This window comes from Canis lupus, chromosome 11, assembly GCF_011100685.1.
Source record: "Canis lupus familiaris isolate Mischka breed German Shepherd chromosome 11, alternate assembly UU_Cfam_GSD_1.0, whole genome shotgun sequence".
NCBI lineage: Eukaryota > Metazoa > Chordata > Mammalia > Carnivora > Canidae > Canis > Canis lupus.
In genome coordinates, this window is record NC_049232.1 from 51,917,189 (window position 1) to 51,933,149 (window position 15,961).

General features: G+C 43.3%; 1 protein-coding gene across 1 annotated transcript; it reads left to right on the plus strand.

Annotated features, from left to right (window-relative positions):
• The first annotated feature begins 4,336 nt into the window (after positions 1–4,336).
• Positions 4,337–8,447, plus strand: C11H9orf131 (chromosome 11 C9orf131 homolog). The gene is given in 3 exon segments (XM_038552696.1): positions 4,337–4,595; positions 4,981–8,386; positions 8,389–8,447. Coding segments are annotated over 3 exon segments (3,681 nt in total). The 5' UTR covers positions 4,337–4,364; the 3' UTR covers positions 8,433–8,447.
• Positions 8,448–15,961: the final 7,514 nt, after the last annotated feature.

Consider the following 15,961-nt stretch of genomic DNA (forward strand, 5'->3'; position numbering starts at 1 on the left):
CAGATGTCTCCTTTGGGAAGGAGTAGAAGACAACAATTAAGAGCTTGGTAAAATGTCTACCATAAATGTAAGTATATAGGTATTCAACATCCTTTTCCCTGTTTCCTATTAGGATTCAACTTACCTTCTTCGTCCAGAGGTATTGCTACCTCAAATACCAGGCAGGTAATACAAATGAGTAAAAGTGGACAAGTATAAGAAAACAAAATCATAGGTACAATGATAAACCACAACTAGCCTTAGGCTTGGTATTAATGATGAGAACATGGTAAGAACCATGGTGAACTGAAGGGCACATGTACACTACAAGGGGAGCCACTGCTACTTAGCTCTTATTTTGTGGAAATGAGAGTCTAGTACTGCCAGGTTTTAAACTTGAAATACTATTATGCACAATCTACTAGTTTTACAGTGTTGGCTACTCCAGTTTTTAATGCTGGCCACATCGAGCCAAATATTACATATCAGTACATCACTTTAAGCCCTTTTATGGTTTCAGCTGCTACATATATGCTACTGGCTATAAAATTTTACATCTCCACCATAGACTGTTCTTCCAAGCTTCAGATCCACATATCTAATTGCCTCCTACCTAGTTTTTCCTTGTCACAGAAACCTCAAATACAAATGTCTAAATGGAGCCCATTACCTCCCCCCACCCATAAATTGGTTCCCAGGTCTGTGTTCTCTATCTCAGTAAAATGGCACTAATATATACACCCTGTTTCTTAAGTTAGAAACCCTAGAGTCATTCTCAGTTCCCATACTCCTCTATCCCATTGGTAATGAAGCCTAACCAATTATATCTTTGGTATTCTAGTTGAATTAATTATTCTCCATTCTTACCATCACTGTCTTGGTTTAGGCCTCATCTTTTGTTTTGCCTAAACTAAAGCAAGAATTCCCTAACTAATCTCTCACCTCAATCTCTTTGCCCTCACTAGAGCCAGTGTTCTTTCCAAGATACAAACTTAATCTTGTCACTTTCCTGCTCAAAACTTTTCAATGACTTCCATCATCTTCAGGGTAAATTTCAGTTTCTTAGACTGATATTGAGGGGCCCTGGTGAACTTATCTTTCCAGATCCATCTTTTACCACTTCCCCAACCCCCACACATCTAAATGCCTTCAGTTTCCCTAATGATACATGCTTTCTCTGCCCTAGCACCTAATACAGGTTGTTCCTCCTGCTTGAATTGTCTTTCTCTTGCTCCTTATGCTTTCATTTTCTTGGTTCCTCAAACCAAGCATTAATCATCTCCTCTAAAAAGCAGCCCCTGGGCAGCCCAGGTGGCTCAGCGGTCTAGCGCCGCCTACAGTCCAGGGTGTGATCCTGGGGACCCAGGATCGAGTCCCACATCAGGCTCCCTGCATGGAGCCTGCTTCTCCCTCTGCCTGTGTCTCTGCCTCTCTCTCTCTCTGTGTGTGTGTCTCTTGTGAATAAATAAATAAAACCTTTAAAAAAATAAATAAAAATAAAAAGCAGCCCCTGAGAAGCAAACCCCTTCCCTGGGCTAGTTAGATATCCTCCTCTTATCCGATAGTACCCCATGCATACTTCAATTTTGTCTATTACTTGACTGTTTTCACCCTACTGAAATGAGACCTATTTACTGCAGAGACGGTCTTATTTCTATCTCCTCAAGACTGAGCACAATATCTGATCCATAGTAGGTATTCAATAAATACATGTTGAATGAATGAATGAATGAATATATAAATCAAGTCCAACCCACGATACCTAGGGGAGAAATCTTTCTGGCCTGAAATCACATAGCTTAGGGTGGCCTGGGTGGCTCAGCAGTTTAGCGCCAGCTTCAGCCCAGGGCCTGATCCTGGAGACCCGGGATCGAGTCCCACATCAGGGTCCCTGCATGGAGCCTGCTTCTCCCTCTGCCTGTGTCTCTGCGCCTCTCTCTCTCTCTCTCTCTCTCTGTCTCATTAATAAATAAATAAAATCAAAATCCTAGAGAACACAGGCAACACCCTTTTTGAACTTGGCCACAGTAACTTCTTGCAAGATTCATCCATGAAGGCAAGAGAAACAAAAGCGAAAATGAACTATTGGGACTTCATCAAGATAAGAAGCTTTTGCACAGCAAAAGATACCATCAACAAAACTCAAAGACAACCTACAGAATGGGAGAAGATATTTGCAAATGACGTATCAGATAAAGGGCTAGTTTCCAAGATCTATAAAGAACTTCTTAAACTCAACACCAAAGAAACAAACAATCCAACCATGAAATGGGCAAAAGACATGAACAGAAATCTCACAGAGGAAGACATAGACATGGCCAACAAGCACATGAGAAAATGCTCCGCATCACTTGCCATCAGGGAAATACAAATCAAAACCACAATGAGATACCACCTCACACCAGTGAGAATGGGGAAAATTAACAAAGCAGGAAACCACAAATGTTGGAGAGGATGTGGAGAAAGGGGAACCCTCCTGCACTGTTGGTGGGAATGTGAACTGGTGCAGCCACTCTGGAAAACTGTGTGGAGGTTCCTCAAAGAATTATAAATAGATCTGCCCTACGACCCAGCAATTGCACTGCTGGGGATTTACCCCAAAGATACAGATGCAATGAAACGCTGGGACACCTGCACCCCGATGTTTATAGCAGCAATGTCCACAATAGCCAAACTGTGGAAGTAGCCTCGGTGTCCATTGAAAGATGAATGGATAAAGAAGATGTGGTTTATGTATACAATGGAATATTACTCAGCCATTAGAAATGACAAATACCCACCATTTGCTTCGACATGGATGGGACTGGAGGGTATTATGCTGAGTGAAGTAAGTCAATCGGAGAAGGACAAACATTATATGGTCTCATTCATTTGGGGAATATAAAAAATAGTGAAAGGGGATAAAGGGGAAAGGAGAGAAAATGAGTGGGAAATATCAGAAAGGGAGACAGAACATGAGAGACTCCTAACTCTGGGAAATGAACTAGGGGTGGTGGAAGTGGAGGTGGGCGGGGGGTGAGGGTGACTTGGTGGCGGGCACTGAGGTGGGCACTTGACGGGATGAGCACTGGGTGCTATTCTATATATTGGCAAATTGAACACCAACAAAAAATAAATTTATAAAATATAAATAAATAAATAAATAAATAAATAAATAAATAAATAAATAAATAAATAAATAAAATCTTTTTAAAAAATCACATAGCTTAGAGTTAGAGAACCCAAATCTTAATTTCAGCTCAGTGTTCAATCAGACCTAAACTGGCCTTTGATGGGGGTGAGGTGAGAAGAGAGGCATTAAAATGTACTGGGAAGGCAGAAATTAAAGTTGACCCTGAAAGAGTCAATGTGGAACAGAGTGGTTGTTTTAGGAGAAAAGGGGGAAATGAGGAAAAATACTCAAGTGCATTTAATTTGTCAACTTAAACGTTAATGCTTGCCAAAAAGATCTCAAGCAACCTAAAGTCAAATAAGACAGTTCATAGCTGACATGAGATTTAAAAAGGGGGGAGGGTGAGAACAGACTCCATATATTAAAGATGGAACAAGTCTTGTAATTAGGAACCTTAAACAATTTTTTAAAAGATTTATTTATTTTAGCGCAAACAAAAGAGCATGGGGGAGGGACAGAGTGAGAGGGAGACAAGTAGACTCCCTGCTGATGTGGAGCTCAATGCAAGACTTGATTCCAGGACCCCAATACCATGACTTGAGCTGAAACCAAGAGTTGGCCACTTAACCAACTGAACCACCCAATTGCCCCAAAAGAAATAATTTTTTTAAAGATTTTATTTATTTATTCGTAAGAGACAGAGAGAAAGAGACATAAGGCAGAGGAAGAAGCAGGCTCCCTGTGGGGAGCCCAATGAGGGACTCCGTCCCAGCACCCTGGGACCACGACCTGACCCAAAGAAAGATGCTCAACCACTGAGCCACCCAGGCATCCCAAGAAATAATTTTTTAATATAGCATATACTATATACTATCCTAATAATATGAATTTGTTCATTTAATCCTCGAAACAACTCTATGTGGCAAGTAATAATATCATTCCCATTTTACAGGTGAGAAAATTGAGGCACTAGAAGATTAATTAGTTTGAGATTTCACAGATAGGAAGTGGCAGAGGTAGGATTTGAATAAAGCAGTTTGATGCTAGAATCCATGTCCTTAATGACAAGGCCTGAAGCATAATTCTGGCTTTGGCCAGACAAAGACAAAAGAGATCACTCAGGTTTCAGTGTTATGAAGTATTAGTTGCCTGGTACAGGCAATTTTTTTACTCTAAATTCAGGGAAAAGGCTGTTAGGCATGTGGGGGATGGGAGTTCTTTGTTCTGTGATGCAGTGATGACCTCGGGATAAACTGCCACTAGGCTGAGGAAAATGGAATGGCTGATAGAAGGCCTGCTTGGGACTGAAGGGGACATGGGGCTTCTTTGGAGCCAGTTGACCCATGCCCTGGCCTGCAGACACTGTGGCAGCAGCTGCCTCCAGAGTCCAGGGAATCTGGTAACACTATTCTTGTTCATGATTTGGCAGATTCGGAGGTGGTGGCAACTTGGGAGCTGGCGACAGCTTCAACTCTGGTACTCTGGGGACATGATGCAAAGCAAGGTGGGTGACATGGATATACAGCTGGGTGAATGACTATTGATACCACATATGAGTTCAGGTGAAAAATCACTGATATGGAATGACTAGAAGCCAATTACCCAGGTGAATGACTCTAAGTCTTACCTGTGAGGCTGGATGATGACTATTGATACCATATTTGAAGACAGGTGTGTAATTACTGACCCTAGATGTAGTTATGTAAGGGAATGCGTATCTCCAAATATGGGCTGGGTAATGGCCATTGATATCAGATGCATACGTGACTATTGGCTACAGATATGGTGAGTAACTTCCCTCTGAATTTGGAAAAAAGACTGAGGGCTTCATGACATACTTTGTGTCTTTGAAAGGTTTCATGCCTGAAGTATCTTTTTCTACTCCTCAGAGCCTACCACTTCTGTACCATGTGGCTTTCCTTGATCACTTATGGAAGCAGAAGTCAGAGGAGGAAGAGGAAGAAGAGGAGGAAGAAGAGGATGTGTCTCTGGATCCACTGAAGCCATGTTCTCTTCCCAAAGAAGCTCCCCTTGGAGAAGAAGCCACCACAGCCCCATCTCAACCACCTTGTGGTCCTGAGGACCTCCAAAAAGCCATACGGACACCAAAGCAAGTACATACACGCACCCCAAGCCCTTCCAGATCCTTCCCCACCTTTCAGATCCTGACCAACCTGCCTATGAAGCACAAAACAGCATCAGGAAACTATCTACATCAGAGAAAAAGCCAGTTCTTCTGGGGTCTCCCCTCTCTGCATAGTGAGTCCTTGGAGGCCATCTTGCTGAGCTCAGGTGGCCCCTCTCCCCTAAAGTTGTCTGTTGGTCCTTCTGCCTTCTTCAACAAGCTTGCCTTCCTGCCTAGATCCAACCTTCTGCTTCCCCAGTACTGCTCCCCAACTCAGCCTCCTACCCATGAAATCCATACTACAGAAGATAGGGAAGGGATGGCTCTTGATCCTCAGCAATTTTCTCCTCCACCTTCCCCTTCTGTCCCATCGCTACCCTTTCATCCTAAGTCCTTTCCCATGGACCACAAGGGAGTCCTGTCTTGTGCTAAGGCACATACACAGTGGTTTATGCAGCAGAAAGAAGTCCCTTGGGTCTCTGAGGATCAAACCCTGCACCTACAACCTGAACTCCAAAGAACCAGATGCTCCAAGCTCTCCCCCTACTCTGAGGTCTGGTGGGATGTACCACAGGATCCCAGACTCCAACAACACATTCTAGATTCACTCTCTGCCTCTCTGCTATATCATTCTAGCCTTCTGGGATTCCTGACAAGGTTTGAGGCCCCATGGAAGGCTATGGAGCAAAACAAGGACCCCAAGGCCTCTGCGCCTGCAAAGCCAGCTCCCAGCTCAACCCTGGCCTCCCTTTCAGAACTCCAGGAAGTCAGCCCAATAGAAGGGCTGCCTGGATCCCAGGTCCTCTGGGAAACCACAGGACAAAGAGAGCATCCTCAGATCTCTGAGCCTTCAATCCTGGTCCCTTGCCAATCTGTAGACCCCATGACAAAGTCTCAAGGAACTAGCCCCCTGGGAGCTCCACCTGGATATAAGACTCAGTGGAGAACCACAGTTTGTAAAGAGAATTCTCAAGCCTTTGTGCCTCCAATGACGGCTCCCTGCCAACTCCCAGATGCTCTGTCAGAACTCCAGAAAGTCATCCCTGAAGGAGGACTTTCTGCACCTAAGGACTTCTGGGAAACCATGAGTCACAGAGAGAGCCCACAGATCTCTAGGTCTCCAATGCCATCCCCCTACCCTCCCCTAGATCCCCTGCCAGAACCCCAGGGAGGCAGTTCTCTGGGAGATTCACCTAGGTATAAGCTCCAATGTGGACACAGAGAAAATTCAGGAAACCCTTGGGCCTTTAAGCCCTCAGCCCTAGACCTCAGCCCAGGGCTCTATGGAACCAGGCCTGAATGTGTCCCACCAAGATCAGAGACTCCATGGGAAGGTAAGCAGAGTAGAGATAATCTATGGGTCTCTGCAGACCCAGTTTCTTCTCCCAGTCTTCCCTCATCCTCTCTGCTGGTATCCCTAGAAATGAGTTCCCAGGAAGTCTTGTCTGAGTCCAAAACGTTGGGAGGGCAGAGAGAAAACCTCTGGACCTCTGAGTCCCCAGCCCCTGCCTATAGCCCATCTCTAGCTTCCATTCTAGAATTCCGCAGAATCAATCCTATGGGAGGCCTCACTAGATCAGAAGCTGCATGGAAGGACATTGAACATTCTAGGCATTCCTGGATTTCTGAGCCCCCATCTCTGGCCCTCAGCCCACCCCCAGTTCTTATATTGGAGCCCCTCATAGCTAGCCCCACAGGGGTCCTGTTTGATTCTGAGGCTAGATATGGGGATATAAAAAGGAGAAAGAACTCTTGGACTTCTGAGCTTCCAGTTTGCAGCTTACCCCAAGACCCACATGGAACCAGATCTTTGGGAGCCCTGTCTGAGTGTGAACCTATTGAAGGGAACAAGCAGAAAGAAACCTGTTGTGTTCCTGGGTCCCCACTGTGGGACCCCAGTCCACCTCCAAACTCTAAGTCAAAGTCTCACATAAGTGAGCCTCCTAGAGACCAATGTACCTGTAAGCCTAAGGGAAAAGCAGTGGAGCAGAGAGACAACTGCTGGGCCACTGAGCTCCCAGCCTCAACCCCCAGATCTCTCTCTGCTCCTCTACTAGATCCACATATTGACCTTGAGTTTGTGTGGAGGAATGTGCAACCAAGAGGGATCCCCCAGGACTCCAGCCCTCCAGCAATGGATCTCCTGCATCCAATACCCTGGCCTCCCACCTTAGCTAAAGCTCTGAAGATTGAGCCCAACCAGTCTGACATACCCAAGAGAGAGTTGTTCCCAGGGGCAAAGGCAGAGACTCCATCCTCCCAGAGAGAGGCTGTCCCAGAGGTGCCCTCCACCTCTGGGATCCAGGCCTGGCACTGGAGTAGAGAGTTGGGACTCAGGCTAAAAAAACTACAGCAGAGCCCCGCTTCCAGATCCCCTGACCCAAGTCAATCATTTGGCAGCTCCCTTGCCCTGAGCTCCACAACTCCAGGCTCCTGGAGACTCTCTACATGCCCCCCACAGCAGAATAATCCCCCTAATTTGTGCCCCCACTCTTCAAGCTGTCATCCCCCAAAAGTTCACAGCACAGTAGCTCAGCCTGTCCAGATCTCCCACTGTTATCACTCCCACTCTTCTTCCCAGCCTCTGCCACAAAGGTCTGGCAGGGCCGAACAAGGGTCTCAGAAAGAGGAAAGAGTGAAGGTGAAGATGGTGGCCCAGGTCTCATCCCAGGGGCCATGTGCTCGCATACAGACTGGTGAGAATGGCCCAGACCTAAGCGAACCCTTAAACCCTGAGGTTCTGGCCTCAGGCAATGGAAAGAACAAGGCTTCAACCCTATCTTCAGCCAAAAAGAGAGAGAGACCCAGGAAACCCAAAGCAGGAGACCACAGAAGAGGGGATGCAAGACTGGTGTCATCCACAGTTACAGGGAAGAGCCACCCAGCCCAGGCCAGAAGACCAGTGGAAGGTCCTTTAAACAGACTTTCCCAAAGATCTCAGCATAAGGACCAGAGTTCTCGACACATTGCTTTCCCTCAGCAGCTTCACTCTAAGGCTGCAGGTCCCCCAATTCAGCAAGGGGCAGGGCTGAGAGCTGGTGACATCCTGACCCCTCAACACTGTAAGCACTGCCATTGGGTCCACATGGAAAAGCATCTCTCTTCCCCCACACCTCGGGTTCCACTTACCAGGAGTCTCCAAAGAATGTTAGCCAAGTTTCTGGGTACCCATGGCCCCTGCCAACTAAATCCAGTAAGAGGAGGAAAGACTGGTAGTACTGACACCCCATAACCCAAGACCTGAAGCCAAACCAGTTGTGGGGTGGAAATAATAAACTAGCTAAACTAGACAAGTATCTCTCATGTCATCTTTAGTCTGAGGTACTAGTAATGTCAGTTCCCTATTAACTTCTGCTATGGCTGTATTCCCTCAGGAACAGAGAAGTAGAGTTTTCAAGATTCTGCAGGCTAAACTTTTAAAGCCCTTCACAGGACAGCCCGGGTGGCTCAGTGGTTTAGCACCCGCCTTCAGCCCAGGTCATGATCCTGGGGTCCTGGGATCCAGTCCCACATCAGGCTCCCTGCATGGAGCCTGCTTCTCCCTCTGCCTGTGTCTCTGCCTCTCTCTCTCTCTCTCTCTGTGTCTCTCATGAATAAATAAATAAAATCTTTAAAAAAAAAAAAAAGCCCCTCACAAATAATTAGCCTGGAGTCCACACATCCCTACTGTACAGGGTGAAGCTGTAAGGCCAGAACAGAGTCCACTGTTGCCCTTGAGAAAAACTTCACAGCAAGTGAACAGAAGAAAAATACATCCATTCACATGAACACAATTGGTTTGAGGCTAGGCAGTTGTTCTTGGTCCCTTCGCCCACTTATCCACAAGTTCCCTACACTTCTGACCATTTCTTCTCAGCCCTCTGCTTTTTCTCTCCCTGGGTCAGTTCATCCATCCCCAAGACCACAAAAACAAGTGCCTTTTCATATGTTTAATGACCATCTGGATTTCTTCTATAATTGCCTATTCATATCCTTTACCCACTTTTCTGCTGCTGCCCTAACAAATTACCACAAAACAACACAAATTTGTCAGAAGTCTGACATGTCCCATGGAGCTGAAACCAAGGTTGGCAGGGCTGCATTTGTTTCTGTAGGCACTGAGAATTCATTCCTTGTCTTTCCCAGCTTCTATAGGCTGCCCACATTCCTTGGCTACTGGCCTTTATCCTCCATCTTCAAAGCTAGCAAAAGGAAGGCAAGTTTTTTCCACATCACTGATCTCTTCTGCCTCCCTCTTCAATTTTTAAGGACCCCTGTAATTACATTGGGTCCATCTGGATAATTCAAGATACTATTCCTATCTTAAAGTCTATATCTTTTTTAAGATTTTATTCATTTATTCATGAGAGACAGAGACATAGGCAGAGGGAGAAGCGGGCTCCATGCAGGGAGCCCAATGATGCGGGACTCGATCCCAGGACTCCAGGATCACACCCTGCGCCCAAGTCAAGACACCCAACCGCTGAGCCACCCAGGCGTCCCAAAGTCTAACTACCTTAAGGTTAGCAATCTGAATTCCAACTGCAAATTTTAATTCCTTTTCATGTAAAATAATATATTCACAGGTTCTAGGGATTAGGATGTGAACATCTTGGAAGGGCCATTATCCTACTTGCCACAGATATTATCCTATTATGTAGGCTGCAAATATTTTCTCCCAATCTGTAGTTTATTTTCGAATTTTAAGATGGCTTTTACAGTACCAAACTTGAAAATCTTCTATATAATTAAATCGACTGACATTTTCCTTATGGCTTCTAAAATACTTCCTTCAGGCACTTTTGCAGTTTCATATATTTATGTTTAGATTGTTACTTTTTGAGTATGGTGTGATGTGAGAACCTAACTACCTCCACCCCAAAATATAGGTCCACTTTTACCAATACCATTAAAAATGTCTTCAACTTGGGCAGCCCTGGTGGCTCAGTGGTTTAGTGCCACCTTTAGTCCAGGGCATGATCCTGGAGACTGTCCCTCGTGAGGCTCCCTGCAGGGAGCCTGCTTCTCCCTCTGCCTCTCATGAATAAATAAAATCTTAAAAAAAAAAAAAAAAAAAAAAAGATGTCTTCAACTCATCCCATTAAGTGTCATATTCCAAAATATGGGTCATTTTAAAAGCATCTATGTAGGCTTCAGACCTATGTATACAATAGCCTATGAGATATCATCTCATATTCAATTTGTCCAAAAATAATTTTCCCTTTAAGCTCTTTTCCAATATGCCCATTCCTATTGAAGGCTCAATACTGAAGTCAGAGCCTTTCATCCCTGACTCCTCCTTTCCCCTCACTTCCTAATCTAGTCATCAATTAGAACCCTGTCAGTTATACCTATGAAATGTATTGCAACAAATCCATCTTCGCCACTCCATCTCCACCATCAGTCTTAGTTCAGTCATTTCTCATCAGACTGGTTGCCCTATTCTTTCTAGTCCATCCTCCACATGGCTACAATTCTCTGGAGGTCAGCTGACCTACACTCTTCAACAAGTGTCACAGAAGTTTGAATAAAGGAACGTACCAGATGCAACCTGGGTCCTAGACTGGGTATTGGTTTGATCAAGAACTATGAGTAACAAAACCCACTAATAAATGTCCTTAAATTCCCTTTGCACACACACAAAAATTGTGAATGACATATTCAGATCACTTGAGAAACTGAGTATGGTAGGAGTATCAGATTAAATGAAAATTTACTGAAAGAAAAAGGTGGAGATCAACTTAAAAAGACAAAGCAGTATGATCTTTTTGTTGTTTTTTTTAAAAGATTTTGTTTATTCATGAGACACACACACAGAGAGAGAGAGAGAGAGGCAGAGACACAGGCAGGGGAGAAGTAGGCTCCATGCAGGAAGCCCAATCGGGACTCCAGGATCACGCCCTGGGCCCAAAGGCAAGCACCAAACCGCTGACCCACCCAGGGATCCCCAGTATGATCTCATTTTGATTTTAAAATACCAAATGTACACCATAAGGGTATAATGGACAAAGGCCACTGGACCAAGTGAGACCACTTTCTTCCCGTAGAATAGTATGCATACCCGTCTGTTGTAAATGTAAATACAGTTCTGATTAAATATATGCTAAGGGAGATCCTTGGGTGGCTTAGCGGTTTAGCACTTGCTTTTGGCCCAGGGAGTGATCCTGGAGTCTGGGATCAAGTCCCCATCAGGCTCCCTGCATGGAGCCTGCTTCTCCCCCTCTGTCTTGTCTCTGCCTCTCTCTGTGTGTGTGTGCCTCTCTCATGAATAAATAAATAAAATCTTAAAAAAAAAAAAAAAATATATATATATATATGCGCTAAGGATGGTAAGGAGTCTCCTGTCATCCCTAACTGCAAAATTTTTTGTTATAGAGATTGCTCTAATTAACAGCGAAGACTGTTAACAATAAAGACTATGTATTATAACTAAGTGTATTTCAGGATAGAGTAAGATTCTATTTCTTACATAAAGGTTTTGTCAAACCCTTTCTTGAAATAGGATTCAATGATTCTATGACATGTAAGCATGTAATTCCATGAACATTTTAAAGTATTAAAAGATTCCATCTTATTAATAATTATCCTAAAAAAAGCAATATTACACATATAAACACAGAAAGATAGGAAGTTATTTGGATGATGATCCTTGGGAACATGAACTTTAAAAATTTGCTTTTAGGGGGTGCCTGGGTGGCTCAATCAGTTGAGCATCTACCTTTGACTGGGGTTGTGGTCAAGGGTCCTGGGATCAAGCCCCACACCCAGATCCTTGTTTGGCAGGGAGCCTGCTTCTCCCTCTGCCTCTACCTGCTGCTCCCCCTGCTTGTGCTCTCTCTCTGCCAAGTAAATAAACAAAATCTTTTTTTAAAATGTGCTTTTAACTTGATGGGATGAGCACTGGGTGTTATTCTATATGTTGGCAAATTGAACACCAATAAAAAATAAACTTATTAAAAAATGTGTTTTTATATCTTTTTAAAGATTTATTTATTTTAGAAAGAGCACAGGAAGGGAGGAAAGAGGGAGGGGGAGAGGGAGAGGAGAGTTGAGTCTTAAGTAGACTTAGCACTGAGTGCAGAGCACAATGCAGGGCTCACTCTCACGATCCTGAGATCTGACCTGAGCTGAAACCAATAGTCAAGACACTCAACCAACTACACCACCCAGGTACCCCATAAAATTTGCTTTTATTTTCCTAAAATTCTACAATACACCTTACTGCTTCTCTAAAAATAAAAGGTTTTTTAAAAGTGTATTGTCAGAGCGCCTAGCTGGCTCAGTTGGTAGAGGGTATAACTCTTGATCTCTGGGTGGTAAGTTTGAGGCCCATATTGGACATGATTACTTTTTTTTTTTTTTTTAAGATTTTACTTATTTGAGAGAGAGTATAAGCAGGGAGAGTAGCAGAGGGAGGGAGAAACAGTCTCCTCTCTCAGCAGGGAGCCTGACCAGTGGTGATCCTGGGATCATGACCTGAACAGAAGGCATACACCAAACAGACTGAGCCACCCAGGTACCCTGGGCACTACTATAAAAAAAAATGAATTATCTATGCATAATGCACATATAGGTGACAATATTATATACATTCAGAAATTGATTTTTTGCTACAATTTAAAAGGAAAAAAAAAATGAACTGTCTTAGCACTGAAATCTGTCACTTCCTGCCTAAATGACCCAGAAAACCCACAACTTTTAAAATAAACTTTATTTGGAGACATTCCTGGATGGGTGGCTCAATTAATCACTTCTTGATTTTGGCCCAGGTCCTGATCGAGGTCATGGGATCAAGCCCCAAAGCCCCACATCAGGTTCTGCAATCAGCAGGCAATCTGCCAGAGATACTCTCCCTTTCGCTCTACCCCTCCCCCATTTGCACACGAGTGTGCGCATGCATACTCCTAAACAAATCTTTTATAAAATGTAGCAGGAAAAATAATGAACTTCACCTGGGGCACCTGGCTTGCTCAGTCAGTAGAGTATGTGACTCCTGATCTCAGGGTTTTTAGTTCAAGCCCCAGGTTGGGTATAGAGAATATTTAAAAATTTAAAAAAACAAAAAAACTTTACTCCTAGAATGTAAGGTTCTTCATGATGTGGTTGATCTCTTCAAATATACTCCCTTGCTAGTGAACCTGATGCTTAAGCATGCTCTATATTTTCTGACTTCTGTGCCTTTTGCTCAAATTGCTCTCCCCTACTTCTCATGTCATCTCCCACCTTCCTTTAATGCCCAGCTCAGACTACCTCCAGAGCCTTTGATTCTTGTCTTGATATGGAGTCCCCTTCCTTGGCATCCCCATAATTTGTACCTTGTTGACAGCACCATTTCCCTGATAGTATGGCTATCAGGCTCCTCAAAAAGAAGTTGAAGTTCTATGAGGTCAAATCCACATTCCCAATCTAGTGCTTTTTCAGTATTCCCTCTACTCCATATATACGGTTGAGAAAAACAAAGTAATCCTGTTATTCTACCTCTTCTGTTATTCTTCTGTTCCGAAGATTTTATTTATCCCAAACCTGTCTAGAGGGTTTAGTCCAAAACTCACCACTTGCTGGCCAGAAGTGAAACTGAAGGTGTTTTCCCTCTTCCGACCTATCTGCCCCCGTCCCACTAAATAGTCTCAAAGACACTGCAATTCTTTTTTTCATTTTTTTAAAGTAGGCTCCATGGCCATTGTGGGATTAGAACTCACAACCCTGAGACCAAGAGTTGCATGCTCGAACCGAACCAGTCAGGTACCCCAAACACAATGCAATTCTAAATTTCTACTTGACACAGGAACATTTCACAAGTCTATGTATATCTGGGTAGTTTTATGAAAAATCCAAGTTCTATTTAAGTCTTTTTAAGCCCTCCATGGACAACAGAAACAAACCATTTAACATTTGCTCAGTTCAGCTGAATTTATGATTGGCACTAGACTAGACTCTTATAGAATCAGTATCTTGGAATATAAATACATCTTGGGGTACCTGGGTTGGTTCAGTGGGTTAAGTGTCTGACTCTTGATCTTAGGGTCATGAGTTCAAGCCCTGTATTGGGATCCATGCTGGGTGTGGAGGCTACTTAAAAAACAAAACAAAAAAAACATTTATTTTAAGATGTTAGGTTTATAGCTCCATCTTTGCTTTTACATCTGTGGTATGATGTTGGTCCTCTAAAATCTTTCATGCCATATTCTTGGTTAGAAATCCATTTCCAGGGACGCCTGGGTGGTTCAGTGGTTAAGCATCTGCCTTTGGCTCAGGGTGTGATCCCAGAGTCCCAAGATCGAGTCCCACAATGGGCTCTCTGCAGAGCCTGCTTCTCCTTCTGCCAATGTCTCTGTCTTTCTCTCTGTGTCTCTCATGAATAAATAAATAAAATCTTTTAAAAAATAATAATAAAATCCAGGTTCTTTCTGGGAACATTGGAAGTGAAAAAAAATGGACTATATAACTTGCCTCTTGGTTTCAGTATGCAGATGTCTACAGGTGTAAGATAACAGTCCCTCACACTGTTTTCTACAGTTTACAAAGCACTGCCAATTACTTTATCAGAGGCCCCAAAAGAACTAAGTGCCTTGTTCAAAGCTACACTGCTATAAGCTCAAATGCCAGAATTAAAACCAGACCTCTCACTACAAGTCTGTTCTTGGTTTTTCCTAAAAGATCTATAAAGTTCCAACTGTCATCTACAGACACATTACGCATGTCATGCAAAAGCAAATCAATCATTCCAACACAAATTTCTCACATTATCAACCAGTATCCCTACAATATTTTGTAGGAAAATACCACTTGCCTTCTATTTATTCCTATAGCTTAACACAGAGCTACCAACCAAATGTCCTTCCCTCAAAAGATCGTCTTCGGCCCACAGTGAGGTTAGGCCACCAACCTATATGAGCCATATGGATGAGAGAATAGTGTTCAAAGTGGAAACAAGACTGGAGGCTAGGGGTGCCTGGGTGGCTCAGTCAGCTAAGCATCTGCCTTCGACTCAGGTCATGATCCCAGAGTCCAGGGATCAAGCCCTGCATTGGGCTCCTAGCTCAGCAGGGAGTCTGCTTCTCCCTCTCCCTCTGCTCTTTCCCCTGCTCATCCTCTTTTCCCTCAAATAAAATCGTAAAAAAAAAAAAAAAAAAAAAAAAAAGACAAGACTGAAGGCTAGCAATCAGAACACCTAAATGGTGGGAAAACCAGAAGACCAGGCAGAATATGGTAGAGAAAAAGTGTCTGTCATGAAAAATGGGGAAAGTAACTCAATCTCCAATGTGCAAAAAATCTATTTTCACAGTACATGAATTCAAAATTCATCAGCCCATTTCATCAGCCAATATAATTATCTTGTATCCTTACAGATATCCTATCTTTGTAATCCATACCAGCTACTGGTTTAAGTACTAGGACAACCAATAAAAATTTGTCTAGGGGTTGTTTTCTCTATATACCACACTTCTCTCTGGGTAAAGCATCATAATATTAATCCCAAAAGCACTAGGTGATTATGTTGTTACCTGTTGAACAAAAAGGATATTCTATACCTGGACATGGACAAGACTACGGAAGCAATCATCCGAAAAACTGAGCAGGGGAGGATGTTTATAAAGTTTAGAAAAAAACACATCCAATACTAGAATTTCATATTAGAAAAAAACTGTTTTTTTTTTTTTTTTTTTTATATAATACAAATTACATAAAGTAAAGGTGGACATAATTATAAGTGATCCTCAACCAGAGCATAAATGTTTAGGACTTTTAGATGCATGAAAAGAACA